The sequence below is a fragment of the Pseudoliparis swirei genome, chromosome 6, assembly GCF_029220125.1.
Source record: "Pseudoliparis swirei isolate HS2019 ecotype Mariana Trench chromosome 6, NWPU_hadal_v1, whole genome shotgun sequence".
Taxonomy (NCBI): domain Eukaryota; kingdom Metazoa; phylum Chordata; class Actinopteri; order Perciformes; family Liparidae; genus Pseudoliparis; species Pseudoliparis swirei.
In genome coordinates this window covers 2550252-2566602 of record NC_079393.1, presented here as the reverse complement: position 1 = coordinate 2566602, position 16351 = coordinate 2550252, and the positions used below count along the sequence as shown (strand labels likewise).

At 44.6% G+C, this 16351-nt stretch overlaps 1 protein-coding gene across 1 annotated transcript; it reads left to right on the top strand.

Annotated features, from left to right (window-relative positions):
• The first annotated feature begins 1103 nt into the window (after positions 1-1103).
• On the top strand, positions 1104-6229 carry LOC130195287 (troponin I, fast skeletal muscle-like). Its single transcript, XM_056416739.1, has 7 exons — positions 1104-1245; positions 2314-2349; positions 2845-2881; positions 2969-3097; positions 4272-4361; positions 5506-5679; positions 5866-6229. Exons 2-7 carry the CDS (start codon positions 2342-2344, stop codon positions 5941-5943), a joined length of 516 nt encoding a protein of 171 aa, XP_056272714.1. The 5' UTR covers positions 1104-1245; positions 2314-2341; the 3' UTR covers positions 5944-6229.
• Positions 6230-16351: the final 10122 nt, after the last annotated feature.

The window sequence follows — 16351 nt, the reverse complement described above, 5'->3', positions numbered from 1 at the left end:
GAGAAATATTGTAGCGCCCCCTATTGTTCAAATTGCACACAACTTTTTTGGGATGTGACGTGATGCAATTTGCACATAAACTGCAAGTTATGAGTGATTAGTCCCAATGGTGTTGAAGTTATGAGCTATTGAAAAACAAGACACGCCCCTAAGAGGCTCATTGGTCCATAGATCCTTAACACAACGAGATATCAAAACACTTTTGATACTTAGCAGGTGATCTGGCTTCACTTATGATTTTGAGGACAACACTCTTTCGACAGAGGAGCTGGCTGTTTACACCTGCTTCCAGTCGTTATGCTAAGCTAGGCTAACCACGTCCATCTGGACATGAGATCCATCTGAGCGTCTCAAACCATTTGAACTTCTCCTTTTAAAGAAAACAGAATAAAGAAAACTTCTCACACGTGACGTTTTGACACAGCAGATTCTTACACAGGACTTTAACTCAGGAGACAACTGTTTGAGTCCCGTGTGAAAACAAAAGAAAGTTTCTTATTTGAGCTGGAAACTGGTCTTTAATTAAACCCAAACAAGTTGTTTTTTTGCAATGGCAAAATGGGTCAAATTGTTGATAAGAAATGTATTTTTGTTGGGATTCAGAAGCGTACAACGTACGTTAAAAACGTTAAAAACAACCAATATTTGCCACTAAAGCCGCACTTAGAGATCCAATGTGAAGGAGTTAGTGACATCTGGTGGTGAGGTTGCAGATTGCAACCAACTGATCACCCCTCCGCCCACCCCTCCCTCTTCTGCGGTGGCCTACGGGTGACCACACAACGTGTTCTGGTCTTGTCGGTTCTGTTCATGGCGGAGCAACAACAACAACAACAACAACAACAACACTGATTGTCTTTCTTCTAATTGATCCCCTTAAATGCTTGGCGCTGGCCCTTTAAGGGATATCTTCAGGTGGAAATTCGAAAGAGTTTTCTCATAGCTCTAGTTCCAAGAACCCTGGGGGGGTTACACAGGGCCGCCCCCCGACTCCCTCGTGTGAATCTGCATCTTGGGGCTTGAAGTGGACTCCCAGGGGGTGGGGGGGTCTGGTGTATTTCAGGAGCCTGGCGGCCCATTGGTCTGCCGGGACCCATTCCCATAAAGAGGGTCTGAGGGTTTTGCTGAGGCATCACAACCCGACATATAAACCCTTTTCCTCTTTCACCGGGAGAGTTTGGCCGTGTCTCCTCTTCATCCACACGTGTATCCCGGTTCTCTTCCTCCTCTTCCTCCTCTCAATAGGTACGTATTTAACTCTCTTTTTTCTGTGACTCCTCTGAGAGCATCTCTGTCTCTTCATGTCCTCCACCAGACCTCATCCACCAAACCCCCGGTTGTAAACCCGGTTTCAGATCGTAGCCGTTCATCTCGACCTTTGACCTCTCTCGCTTTGTGCGTGTTTGACCTTTTCTTTCCTGACAGAAGTCGATTTACGAGACTCGTGTTTTACGGTCGAAGCTGTTAGAAAGTCAAATGCCAGCATGTTGTAATGTGGGCTGAATTACTGCGGGAACCTCCTTCTATAAAAAGTCTCCGGAGTGAGACGAATATCACTCCTTTTGAATTAGAGCAAGTTCATTTGTTTGACTCACGGATAATAAAAAAGAAAGAATGGAGCTTGTTCAACGCGGGAGATGGAGACGTTGATCCGAAGCCGGCTGGTTGTGTTTCATGACAACAACCGGTCAAGAATCTAAAATGAGTTCCTGTTGAATAGAGATTATTCATCATGTTTTCATCTGCAGGGGGAGTCGCTGCTTGTTGATCATTTCTTGGACTTTATTCCTTTTATTTGAAAGAAAATCAAAAACTTCATGAAGAACTGGAGAACGGTTTTAAATGTGATCCCAGGGGACGAGACGGTTCTGAGCTTTAGAGCCGCTCACGTTCAGAGAGACTGGAAGGTTCTGCAGAGGAACCCCAGCTCACGATGGTCCTCCGGAGAACTTCTTTAAAGGAACTCTACACCCGATCCGCCGGGGGGGGGCGCCGGGTCATTGGACCCGGCCGTCCCAGTTTAGTTCAGCTGCTCCTCAGCTGTGGTCTGGGATCGCGTTACAAGAACACGCTGATGGCAGAGAACCTCACCCGGGTCCTAGGGTGAGGTCCTGGTCTGAGGTCCTGGTCTGAGGTCCTGGTCTGAGGTCCTGGTCTGAGGCTCTGGTCTGAGGCTCTGGTCTGAGGTCCTGGTCTGAGGCTCTGGTCTGAGGCTCTGGTCTGAGGCTCTGGTCTGAGGCTCTGGTCTGAGGTCCTGGTCTGAGGTCCTGGTCTGAGGTCCTGGTCTGAGGTCTTGTTCTTGTCTCCATGCAGGTTGTGGACCGAGAAGCCGAACGCCAACATGTCTCAGTAAGTCTGAGCAGCTCCTCCAGGATGTTTACTGGAGAGAGATGTAAACACAACAACAACAACAACAACAACAACAACAAAATGCTCTTTTAGTACAAAGTTTGCTGTTTTTGTTCCTCAACAGAAATCTGCCTTACTTCAAGATTCAGATTCAAAAGTAGACAAACATTTGAAGATTGATGTTTATTCTTCTTCCAGAACTTCTTTCATCCAGTAGAAAGAAAACATCTATTGTTGTTTACGTCTGTAGATTTGTCTTAAATTAAATAGTTCCTCATTTGCATATTCAAATATAACATTCACCCTATTCACCTGTTGAGTCTGATGATGATGATGGTGGTGGTGGTGATGATGATGATGATGATGGTGATGATGGTGATGATGGTGGTGGTGGTGGTGGTGATGATGATGATGATGCTGATGATGATGATGGTGGTGATGATGATGATGATGATGATGGTGGTGATGATGATGGTCTGACTTCCTCCCAAACAGGAAAAAGATGACCTCCAGCCGCAGGCACCACCTGAAGGTAACTTATGAATAAGTTCATTCATATAAAGACGCGTCCTGTTTTAACTTTAAAGTGTTATTGACGAACACTCTGCAACCCTCCCAGAGTCTGATCCTGAGCATCGCTCAGAAGTGGCTGGACGAAGAGACGAAGGAGGACCTGCTGGCCAGACAGACTTACATGGCCGAGAACTGCCCCCCCGCCCAGATGAGCGGAGACCAGGCCACCCTGATGGTAAACCCCTTAGAAGCTCCTTAGAACCCTCGAGAACGCCTCATAAACCCTTAGAACCCATTAGAACCCATCATAAACCCGTAGATCCCATTAGAACCCCTCATACACCAGTAGAACCCATTAGAACCCCTCATACACCATTAGAAACCCCTAAGAAACCACTTAGAACCCCATATAACCCCTTAGAAACCCCTTATAGTCCTTTAGAACATCTTAGAAACCCTCATACACCCTTGAAAACCCTTTAGAACCGCTTATAACCCCTTAGAAACCCTCAGAAACCATTAGAAACCCTCATAAACCCGTATAACTCCTTATAACCCTTTAGAACCCCTTATAACCACTCATAAACTCTTAGAAAACCAGTAGAACCCCATTAAAAACCCCTTATAACCCTTTAGAACCCCTTATAACCACTCATAAACTCTTAGAAAACCAGTAGAACCCCATTAAAAACCCCTTATAACCCTTTAGAACCCCTTAGAACCCCTCATAAACTCTTAGAAAACCCATAGAATCCCATTAGAACACCTTAGAACCCCACATAAACCCTTAGAAACCCCTAAGAAACCCCATTATAACCCACTAAGATTCCCTTAGAAACCCTCATAAACCATTGGAAACCCTCAGAACTCCTTAGAAAATCCATAGAATCCCCTTAGAACACTTTAGAACCCCTTAAACCCCCCCATAAACCCTTAGAAACCCCTAAGAACCCCGATTAGAACCCCCTTACATTCCCTTAGAACCCCTCATTAACCCTTGTGAACCCAGTAGAACCATCATGATATTAATTAAGAGTATGAAGGTCATCAGCATATCCTTAGAGAGGATACAAGTACTCAGGGGGTATTTATATTAAATATCTCTCATTGTTGTCACGGTCGAGCAATTTAAAATACTTGAGTTAATGTATTGTTTTTATTTAATTTATTGAAATGCATTATATTCATGAAGAGGATTCTTACATTTAAAAGTGTTTTAATAACTATGACTGTCACCTAAATGTAGTACAGTATGAAGTACAATATGTACCTCTCAGGTGTAGTGGAGGAGAAGTAGAAATACTACTCATTAAAGGAACTCAAATACAAGTACCTAGAAAATGTACTTACCCCCAGTACTTGAGTAAACTGTGTACTTGTACATGAAAACTGTGGACTTGTATCAACAGGAATACTGCAAGAAGCTGAACGCCACGATCGACCGGATCGATGAGGAGAGGTACGACATCGTGGGGAAAGTGCAGAAGGCCGACGTCGAGGTAATGACATCATGAACTACAACTACACCCTCTGACATCATGAACTACGCCCTTTGACATCATGAACTACGTCCTCTGTCATCATGAACTACGTCCTCTGTCATCATGAACTACGCCCTCTGACCTCATTAACTACAACTACACCCTCTGTCATCATGAACTACGTCCTCTGACATCATGAACTACAACTACACCCTCTGTCATCATGAACTACGCCCTCTGACCTCATTAACTACACCCTCTGTCATCATGAACTACGTCCTCTGTCATCATGAACTACGCCCTCTGACCTCATTAACTACGCCATCTGTCATCATGAACTACGCCCTCTGTCATCATGAACTACATCCTCTGTCATCATGAACTACGCCCTCTGACATCATGAACTACGCCCTCTGTCATCATGAACTATGCCCTCTGACCTCATTAACTACGCCCTCTGACCTCATTAACTACGCCCTCTGTCATCATGAACTACGCCCTCTGACCTCATTAACTACGCCCTCTGTCATCATGAACTACGCCCTCTGACCTCATTAACTACGCCCTCTGTCATCATGAACTACGCCCTCTGACCTCATTAACTACGCCCTCTGTCATCATGAACTACGCCCTCTGACATCATGAACTACGCCCTCTGTCATCATGAACTACGCCCTCTGACCTCATTAACTACGCCCTCTGTCATCATGAACTACGCCCTCTGACATCATGAACTACGCCCTCTGTCATCATGAACTATGCCCTCTGACCTCATTAACTACGCCCTCTGTCATCATGAACTACGCCCTCTGACCTCATTAACTACGCCCTCTGTCATCATGAACTACGCCCTCTGACCTCATTAACTACGCCCTCTGACATCATGAACTACGCCCTTTGACATCATGAACTACGCCCTCTGACCTCATTAACTACAACTACGCCCTCTGTCATCATGAACTACAACTGCTCCCTCTGACATCATGAACTACGCCCTCTGTCATCATAAACTACGCCCTTTGTAACATGACTGTAATAACATGACCGTAATAACGTGCTGTTGGGTACCTGTGTGGTCTCTTTTTTTCACGTCTTGAAAAAACTGATTCAACGATGTTCTCGTATTGGTTGATGACCCGGAGAGTTCTCCTTCGTCTCTCAGATTCAAGACCTGAGGATCAAGGTGGTGGACCTGGGCGGCGTGAAGAAGCCGGCCCTGAAGAAGGTCCGCATGTCGGCCGACGCCATGCTGAAGGCCCTGCTGGGCTCCAAGCACACGGTCAACTTGGACCTGAGGGCCAACCTGAAGCAGGTCAAGAAGGAGGTCAAGGAGGAGGTGAGTCTCTACAACCAATATGTAATCAATATATTCATAATTCAGACGAAAAGTAGAAAGAAAAAAAAGAAAAAAAATCTCATCGTGTGATTAAAGGTAGGGATGAAAATAGCTTTTCTAAATACAATAACGTAAAAATCCACAATGCTTGAAGTCAAATATTAACACCTCGTGTTCCTCCTGCAGCCGACAGAAGCCGCCGGCGACTGGCGTAAGAACATCGAGGACAAGGCCGACAGGAAGAAGATGTTCGAGACTTCCTAGAGACGCGCCGCTGCCGCTCGTCTTTCTGTTTTTATCAACTTCACGTGTCTTATCTGTGTTGGTGGAGCCGGACGGAGCTGAGTGCAGCGGGTTAGAGGAGGTCCCGGAGGGTCTGAGAGGCCTCGCTCTGCGTGGGAGGATCTCAGTTTTGTGTGTGTGCGTTAGTCGAGATGCAGGTGGAGGAGGAGGTTCACACACCAACACACAGCCAAGTCTTAAACGCCGCGGTCAGGGAGGCTTTCACACCCACCGTGTTGAACGGAATAAACTCACATGTGGAAGGAAAGACGTTTCGGTGTCTTCATTTGTATCTTCGTCATCAACACATAAAGGATCACTTCATCCTTCAGTTCATCATAAAGCTGAAGGATGAAGTGATCCTATGAGACGGGAAGTCACAAGGACTCCGGGGAGGAAGCAGAGTTAATAATGTGCGATGGAGAGATGAAAATTCGTCCATAAGGGGAGAGGAGAGAGGAGCTCAGTGTATCCTAAACGTCCATAAGGAGAGAGGAGAGGAGAGAGGAGCTCAGTGTATCCTAGGCGTCCATAAGGAGAGAGGAGAGGAGAGAGGAGCTCAGTGTATCCTAAACGTCCATAAGGAGAGAGGAGAGGAGAGAGGAGCTCAGTGTATCCTAGAGGTCCATAAGGAGAGAGGAGAGGAGAGAGGAGCTCAGTGTATCCTAAACGTCCATAAGGAGAGAGGAGAGGAGAGGAGCTCAGTGTATCCTAGAGGTCCATAAGGAGAGAGGAGAGGAGAGAGGAGCTCAGTGTATCCTAGAGGTCCATAAGGAGAGAGGAGAGGAGAGAGGTGCTCAGTGTATCCTAGACGTCCATAAGGAGAGAGGAGAGAGGTGCTCAGTGTATCCTAGACGTCCATAAGGAGAGTGGAGAGGAGAGAGGAGCTCAGTGTATCCTAGAGGTCCATAAGGAGAGAGGAGCTCAGTGTATCCTAGACGTCCATAAGGAGAGAGGAGAGGAGAGAGGAGCTCAGTGTATCCTAAACGTCCATAAGGAGAGAGGAGAGGAGAGAGGAGCTTAGTGTATCCTAGAGGTCCATAAGGAGAGAGGAGAGGAGAGAGGTGCTCAGTGTATCCTAGACGTCCATAAGGAGAGAGGAGAGGAGAGAGGTGCTCAGTGTATCCTAGACGTCCATAAGGAGAGTGGAGAGGAGAGAGGAGCTCAGTGTATCCTAGAGGTCCATAAGGAGAGAGGAGAGGAGAGAGGTGCTCAGTGTATCCTAGACGTCCATAAGGAGAGAGGAGAGGAGAGAGGAGCTCAGTGTATCCTAAACGTCCCCCAGCAGCCTATCAGCCTATAGCAGCATCTCTAGGTCTGGACCAGGTGAACCTGGTACTTTTTAAGACTCTAGGAATCACAAGTAGCCCCGCATTTAGTGAAGCAGCTCTCTAGTAGGGCAATATGGTACTTCAAGCTCTCTAGTGGGGCAATATGGTACTACAAGCTCTCTAGTGGGGTAATATGGTACTACAAGCTCTCTAGTGGGGTAATATGGTACTACAAGCTCTCTAGTGGGGCAATATGGTACTACAAGCTCTCTAGTGGGGGAATATGGCACTACAAGCTCTCTAGTGGGGTAATATGGTACTACAAGCTCTCTAGTGGGGTAATATGGTACTACAAGCTCTCTAGTGGGGTAATATGGCACTACAAGCTCTCTAGTGGGGCAATATGGTACTACAAGCTCTCTAGTGGGGTAATATGGTACTACAAGCTCTCTAGTGGGGTAATATGGTACTACACGCTCTCTAGTGGGGCAATATGGTACTTCAAGCTCTCTAGTGGGGCAATATGGTACTACAAGCTCTCTAGTGGGGTAATATGGTACTACAAGCTCTCTAGTGGGGCAATATGGTACTACAAGCTCTCTAGTGGGGAAATATGGCACTACAAGCTCTCTAGTGGGGTAATATGGTACTACAAGCTCTCTAGTGGGGTAATATGGTACTACAAGCTCTCTAGTGGGGCAATATGGTACTTCAAGCTCTCTAGTGGGGTAATATGGTATTACAAGCCCCTTAAGATATGATGGTGCATCACCAATCAAGGCTTTTTAGGTTAAGAGAAGAATTTTAAAAGTGATTCTTGATTTTACTGGGAGCCAGTGCAGAGCAGCTACTGCAGGAGTGATGTGATCTCTGTTCTTAGTTTTAGTGAGAACACGAGCTGCAGCATTCTGGATCAACTGGAGGGACCTCAGAGACTTATTAGAGCAGCCTGATAATAAAGAGTTGCAGTAATCCAGTCTAGAAGAAACACACATGAGTTAAAGGACAAGTCCTGATCAAAGAGAACAGAGATTATGTACAGTGGTGATAATAAGATAATTGATCTCTGAGGTGTTCAGAGTCAAATTACTTCGGTTTTGTCTGAGTTTAACATCAAGAAGTTGCAGGTCATCCATGTTTTTATGTCTATAAGACATCTTGAAGTTGAGTGAGTTGGTTGGTCTCCTCTTGTTTAAGTGATATAGTTGAGTATCATCTGCATACAAATGAAAGTTTATGGAATGTTTCCTGATAGTTTTGCCCAAAGGAAGCATGTATAAGGTAAATAAAAGTGGTCCCAGCACAGAACCTTGTGGAACTCCGTAATGAACTAAAGGATGTAGCAATACGTCATCCTCAAGATTCAAGATTCAAGATTCAAGATGTTTTATTTGTCACATACACACACAGGGTGTGCAGTGAAATGAAAGTGGCAATGCTCAGCAGGAATGTGCAAGGGCAACAAGTACACACCATTTACAAATAAAAAACAACACAATATTTACAGTAAGTGTGTGTGTGTGTGTGTGTGTGTGTGCCTAAGAGGGGCAGTTGTGTGGGTCTATGTGGGGGTCCTGGTGAGGTCGGAGTTCACAATCCTGATGGCCTGAGGAAAGAAACTCCGTCTCAGTCTCTCTGTTCTTGCAGCGTGACTACGGAGGCGCCTGCCTGACCGCAGCAGCTGAAACAGTCTGTTGTTGGGGTGGTGAGGATCCTTCATGATCCTGCGGCTCTGGTTCTGCACCTCCTGGTGTACAAGTCCTGCAGGGTGGGAGTGTAGTTCCAATAGTGCGCTCAGCCGAGCACTACTCTCTGCAGAGCCTTCCTGTCCTGAGCGGAGCAGTTGCCAAACCAGGCTGTGATGCTTCCTGTCAGGTCGCTCTCTACAGCTCCAGAGTAGAAGGACTGAAGGATCCTCTGGGAAACTTTAAATTTCCTCAGCTGCCTGAGGTGGTAGAGGCGCTGCCTTGCCTTTCTCACCAGAGTGTCTGTGTTTGTTGACCATGTCAGATCCTCGGTGATGTGGACTCCCAGGTATTTATACCCGCTCACCCTCTCCACAGTAGTCCCGTTAATCCCCAGTGGTGAGTACGTCCTCTGTTGTTGTACCCTCCTAAAGTCCACAATCAGCTCCTTAGTTTTGGTGACATTCATGATGAGGCTGTTGTCCTGGCACCAGAGTGACAGATCAGCAACTTCCTCCAGGTAGGCCTTCTCGTCGTTGTCGGAGATCAGGCCCACCACCACTGTGTCATCCGCAAACTTGATGATGGTGTTGGAGCTGAACCTGGCCACACAGTCATGTGTGTACAGGGAGTACAGTAGGGGCTGAGGACGCAACCCTGGGGATCCTGTGTTCAGGGTGAGGATTTGGAGGTGTGTCTGCCCACCCTGACCACCTGTGGCCTGGCGGTCAGGAAGTCCAGGATCCAAGCACACAGGGGTGTTCAGTCCCAGCTCAATCAGCTTGCCGGCCAGTCTGGAGGGACTATGGTGTTGAAAGCTGAACTATAATCAATGAACAGCAGTCTCACATAGCCCCCTCTGGCTGTCCAGATGAGAGAGTGTGGTGTGCAGTACCTGGGAGACAGCATCATCCGTGGATCTGTTTGGGCGATAAGCAAACTGCAGCGGGTCCATGGAGGAAGGGAGGAAGGCGCAGATGTAGTCCTTTATCAGCCTCTCAAAGCATTTCATGACCACCGAGGTGAGGGCCACCGGTCGGTAGTCATTCATACATGCTGGAGAAGCATTCTTGGGCACAGGGACAATAGTGGATCTCTTGAAGCAGGCGGGGACCGCGGACTCAGCCAGGAGAGGTTGAATATTGTGGTGAACACTGGAGCTAGCTGGTTAGCACAGGTCTTCAGTACTCGCCCAGATATGCCATCTGGACCTGCAGCTTTCCTGGTGTTCACCCTCAACAGAGCCCTCCTCACACTGTGCTCGGTCACAGAGAGTGTGTGTTCGTCCCCAGCGGTAGAACTCACCTCGGCTACGCTAACGGTGTTGTTGTTAGGCGGCGAGCTAGCGCTGTTGTTGCTAGCCTCAAACCGTGCATAAAATGAGTTCAGGTCGTCCGCTAGGGATGCGTCGGCACTCACCATAGCGGGGTCTGCTCTGGTAGTCTGTGATAGTCCGTAGCCCCTGCCATAGGCGCCTGGTGTCGCGCTGCTCCATCTGTGATTCCACTCTGTCTCGGTACCTCCTCTTGGCTTCCTTCACCGCCCTCCTCAGTCCATAGACCGCTGCCTTGTACTCGTCCATGTTGCGGATACAAGACCGGAGTTATAGGCAGCAATGCAGGCGTTCACAGCTTCACGGATGGATCTATCAACCCACGGCTTTTGGTTAGGAAAGACCCTAACTTTTACCGTGGGGACGATGGTGTCCGTTAGCGTTGCTATGAGGCTCATTGCTACTTCATAAACTCGCTGGCGTCACTGGAACTGGATTGGATCATGTCCCAGTCGGCGATACTCAGGCGTCCTGTAGCTCAGCCTCTGATTGGTCAGACCACCGCATTCGTTCCTCGTCACTACCGCTTCCGCGATCCTTTGTTTATACTCCGGAAGCAGAAAAATGGCGGCATGGTCTGATTTCCCTAACGGAGGAGAGAGACAGCCTTGTAGCCTCTCTTGAATGGCGTATAGCAGTGGTCCAACGTTCTTTCCTCTGGTAGCACACGTAATGTGCTGGTGAAAGTTCGGCATGACTTTTTTTAGGTTTGCCTTGTTAAAGTCCCCAGCCACCACCACAGCCGCGTCGGGATACTTGTTCTGATGCCGACATAACACATCATGTAGGTCCGATAGTGCTACGTCGGTGTCCGCTTGTGGTGGAATGTAGACGGCTGTGGTGATGACCGAGCTGAACTCCCGGGGAAGGTAGAATGGACGGCATGAGATCGTCAGATGTTCCAGGTTCGGCGAGTTCATCGTAAACATTAATTATCAACTGTTTTCAGTGTACACACACACTGCACGCACACACACACACACACACACACACACACACACACACACACACACTCCTTGTACGGTGCCCTGAGTTCTGCCTCTAAGGTTTCCTCCATTTCTAACTTTATCCTGTCGCCCTGCGGGGGGTGATGGGGGGAGGGGGGGGGGCCTCAGAGTTAAATTTAGATCATGTATAGAAGCTGCATTCTTTCTGAGGTTTACATTTAGTCGTTAACTTCTCATATAAATAAGATCACATTTTAAAGCCGTGAGCAGTTTATTACAAAAGCTTGAAAAAAATGCTAAAAATACATTGTCAATTTTATAACTATTTCTTAATAAATATTTAAAGTATTTATTAACTGTACTACATTTCAGAGGTACAAACTTGTACCTCTGAAATGTAGTACAGTAAATAAATACTTTAAATATTTATTAAGAAATAGTTATATAATTGACTGAATGTATTTTTACCATTCTTACTATACTACATCTCAGAGGTACATATAGTACTTCTTACTATACTACATTTCAGAGGTACATGTAGTTCTTCTTACTATACTACATCTCAGAGGTACATATAGTACTTCTTACTATACTACATCTCAGAGTTACATGTAGTACTTCTTATTGTACTATGTCAGACCTCAGATCAGCTCTTGGAGGTCATGCTGCTTCTCGACCACTAGGTGGAGTGTTTGTTCTGTTTTTCTGCACTGAACAGAAACTCAGGTTGATTTTAGAGGACCATCTCAATATATTATAGATTATAGATTATAGGTTATAGATTATAGATTATAGATTATAGGTTATAGATTATAGATTATATATATATATATATATTCTCTTTCCGAGTGAAATAATTCGGTGGAATGTTTGAGGAGATGAAGCAGAAACGAGATCACTGTTTTAATAAGTATGTTGTGTTGAATATGGGACGTTCTTCTAGAACTTCAATTATCAATATCATAATGATTTATGGAGGACGTGTTTTGTGTTTTCAGAACCAGCTGTGGGATGGAACCGTCCCCCATCTTTGTTTATGATTCAGCTATAAATGAGGTATTCTGTGTTGAGTCCTCCTGGAGTCACGACCACATGGAGAAGAGAAGCATGTCATGATGTAACAACATTACAACATTAAATAATGACAACATTACACTTTTTCACTTTTTCACATGTTCACATTTTCAAATTTTCAAATTTTATAATTTTCCAAATGTTATAATTTCCCAAATGTTATAATTTTCCAAATTTTATAATTGTCAAAATTTTTATGATTTTCAAAATGTTATAATTTTTCAACATTTCTAATTTCCCAAATCTTATACTGTGAAAAAAAATTACATTTTCAAAAGCTTATAATTTTTTTACATTTTATAACTTCCAATATTTTCTTATTTTCAAAATTTTATAATTTCAAAATGTTTTAATTTTATACATTTTATCATTTTAGAAATGTTATAACTTTCTAATGTTCAGATTTTAAAATGTGAGAAGGTGAACATTTAAAGAAGTCTATGCTTCATGTGTTAAAGCTTAACATTATTATTTCTGGCACATATTTTCACAAGCTTCCCGTTTTAAATCCAGTCTTAGTTCTTCATTAAATAAGAGAAGTTTATGTATCTATTATTAGAGTATGTATTCATTTGTATTAATCCAGTTCAATTTGAAAACAGGAACAATAAATATTGTTGAGATGTTATTGAATGATCTCGACCTGGACCTCGCTGGATTTAGTTGAATACAATATCAAAAGATAGAATATAAAAACTAAAATGTACATTTAAATTTAGTAAAAAAGTTATTGTAGAGTCTGTAATAGTAATTGTGGAATTAGTAAATACAAATAAATATTAAATAAAAATAAGAATGAAAATAAATATTAAATATTGTAATTAAATAAAAAAATAAAAAATAAACATAAACAATTTTAAATAAAAATAAATAAATAAATAAATAAATAAATAAAATAAATAAAATGAATGAAATAAAAGAAATAAAAGAAATAAAAGAAATGAAACGAAAGAAATGAAAGAAATTAAAATTAAAATATTTTTCTTCCAAAGCACATCCTTATAACAGACCGGGCTGTGAAGTCATTTAGGGTCATCAGGTCCGGTCGGAGGTCGTCGTTAAAGTTCAAGAACACCGTAACACAAAGACTGAAGTGAACAAAACAAAATGTTGAATTCTGCATCTCAACAAGTCACCTTCAAAACATTCAGAAACTCGAAAACAAGACACAATCCTTCTTTTGTTTCTGGTTATTTGATATTTGATGTTCTGCCTCAGGAATTCAGTAATCTGTGTGTTGCTGTTGCTATGGTTACCTGCTCAATAATCCTCAACCACGATGACTCATCAGAAACATCAGAACACCGGCTCAGTGGAATGTGACGCCTGCAGAATAATGTCTATAATTTACTGTCATGACTTTATTTGAGTCTCTGTGAACAGATGAAACACAGTCTGTGAAACTCTCTTTTCAAATCACAGGAAACTAATAAACACCGGAGCCATGGACACCGGCCTCCTGGGTGAGAGTCCCATGTTTGACCTTTGATGTGGTTTTTCATAATATTTTATATTTTGTATTATTTTAAATTAATGATACATCAGTTTTATGGGCATGACCCAAAGCTATAAATAAGACCTACATGTAGTAGTAGTAGTAGTAGTAGTAGTAGTAGTAGTAGTAGTGATAGTAGTCGAAGTACTTTAAGTGAAGTACAGGATAGAAGTACATCTTCCACCTCTGATTTTCTCCAGTATTTCACGAGTTATAGACTTTCATAAAAAGGATCAATAGTTATGTCCTGAACAGTTTCATCACGAGTCTCTGTTGCCAAGGCAACCAGCTTTTGTTTACCTCCTCAGGCCGGAAACAACAACGTCAACAAAAGGACAACAAGCAGCATGAAATGAGTGAATTAATGTTGATGTGTTTACAAACAAAGATCTCTCTATGCTTCATGTGTTAAAGCTGAATTATCCCTCCTGACCACCAGGGGGCGACTCCTCTGGTTGTATAGAAGTCTATGCTTCATGTGTTAACGCTGCATTCTCTCTCCTGACCACCAGGGGGCGACTCCTGGGGGCGAGTAAATACGTGACGTAGTAAATAAATATTGATCTATGAAGTAATTATTAGATACGGCTGTGCATTGTATTATAAAGTAGCTGAACATTAAATAATGCAGTACTTGAGTAAATGTACTCAAATAATAAATAACTTCTCTCAGCACAAAGAGCTTCATTGAGAGTTTTTGAGCTTCTCATGTGATCACAGGAAAAAAGAGTTTTTATCTTCTCATGTTTCGTGACGTCAGCTGACAGGAAGCTCTCCTCTGATTGGTCGGCTGAGCGCGGCCAATCAGAGGAGAGCTTGTTGAGGAAATCAATACTTCCCGATCACATCCATGAGAACGATCGATGAGCTGCTCTCTGGGTTCCTCTTCACGTGGACCGGGAGACTTTAGTTAAATTAGGTGTTAATTATGACTCATTAAAGATTTATTCTCATAACACAAAGACTTTATTCTGCTTCTTCTCTCGTGGCGTTAACCTTTGAGCCTGTTTATTTGAGGGTTGTGTTGTGTTCAGTGTTTGCTGGAAACCGCAGCGCTGTTTTATGAGCAGGAAGAGGCGAGGGGGGGCGGGGGGGGGCATGAACTCCCTTTCCAGAATGCTAAGGGGGCTTCAGGGACTAAAGGGACTAAAGGGGCTTCAGGGGCTTCAGGGACTAAAGGGACTAAAGGGTCTTCAGGGACTAAAGGGAATTAAGGGACTAAAGGGTCTTCAGGGACTAAAGGGTCTTCATGGACTAAAGGGAATTAAGGGTCTTCAGGGACTAAAGGGACTAAAGGGTCTTCAGGGACTAAAGGGAATTAAGGGTCTTCATGGACTAAAGGGTCTTCAGGGACTAAAGGGACTAAAGGGACTAAAGGGACTAAATGTTCTTCATGGACTAAAGGGGCTTCATGGATTAAAGGGAATTCAGGGACTAAAGGGTCTTCAGGGACTTCAGGGACTAAAGGGGCTTCAGGGACTAAATGGTCTTCAGGGACTTCAGAGACTAAAGGGACTTCAGGGTCTTCAGGGACTAAATGGGCTTCAGGGACTAAAGGGACTTCAAGGGCTTCAGGGACTAAAGGGTCTTCAGGGACTAAAGGGACTTCAGGGTCTTCAGGGACTAAAGGGTCTTCAGGGTCTTCAGGGACTAAAGGGTCTTCGTGGACTAAAGGGGCTTCAGGGATTAAAGGGAATTCAGGGACTAAAGGGTCTTCAGGGACTAAAGGGTCTTCAGGGACTAAAGGGACTTCAGGGTCTTCAGGGACTAAAGGGTCTTCAGGGTCTTCAGGGACTAAAGGGTCTTCGTGGACTAAAGGGGCTTCAGGGATTAAAGGGAATTCAGGGACTAAAGGGTCTTCAGGGACTAAAGGGGCTTCAGGGACTAAATGGTCTTCAGGGACTATATGGTCTTCAGGGACTAAAGGGTCTTCAGGGACTAAAGGGGCTTCAGGGACTAAAGGGACTTCAGGGTCTTCAGGGACTAAAGGGACTTCAGGGGCTTCAGGGACTAAAGGGACTAAAGGGTCTTCAGGGACTAAATGGTCTTCAGGGACTATATGGTCTTCAGGGACTAAATGGTCTTCAGGGACTAAAGGGTCTTCAGGGACTAAAGGGGCTTCAGGGACTAAAGGGACTTCAGGGTCTTCAGGGACTAAAGGGACTTCAGGGGCTTCAGGGGCTTCAGGGACTAAAGGGACTAAAGGGTCTTCAGGGACTAAAGGGACTTCAGGGTCTTCAGGGACTAAATGGGCTTCAGGGACTAAAGGGACTTCAGGGGCTTCAGGGACTAAAGGGTCTTCGTGGACTAAAGGGGCTTCAGGGATTAAAGGGAATTCAGGGACTTCAGGGTCTTCAGGGACTAAAGGGGCTTCAGGGACTAAATGGTCTTCAGGGACTTCAGGGACTAAAGGGTCTTCAGGGACTAAAGGGACTTCAGGGGCTTCAGGGACTAAATGGTCTTCAGGGACTAAAGGGACATCAGGGTCTTCAGGGACTAAAGGGTCTTCAGGGACTAAAGGGACTAAAGGGTCTTCAGGGACTAAAGGGTCTTCAGGGACTAAAGGGACTAAATGGTCTTCAGGG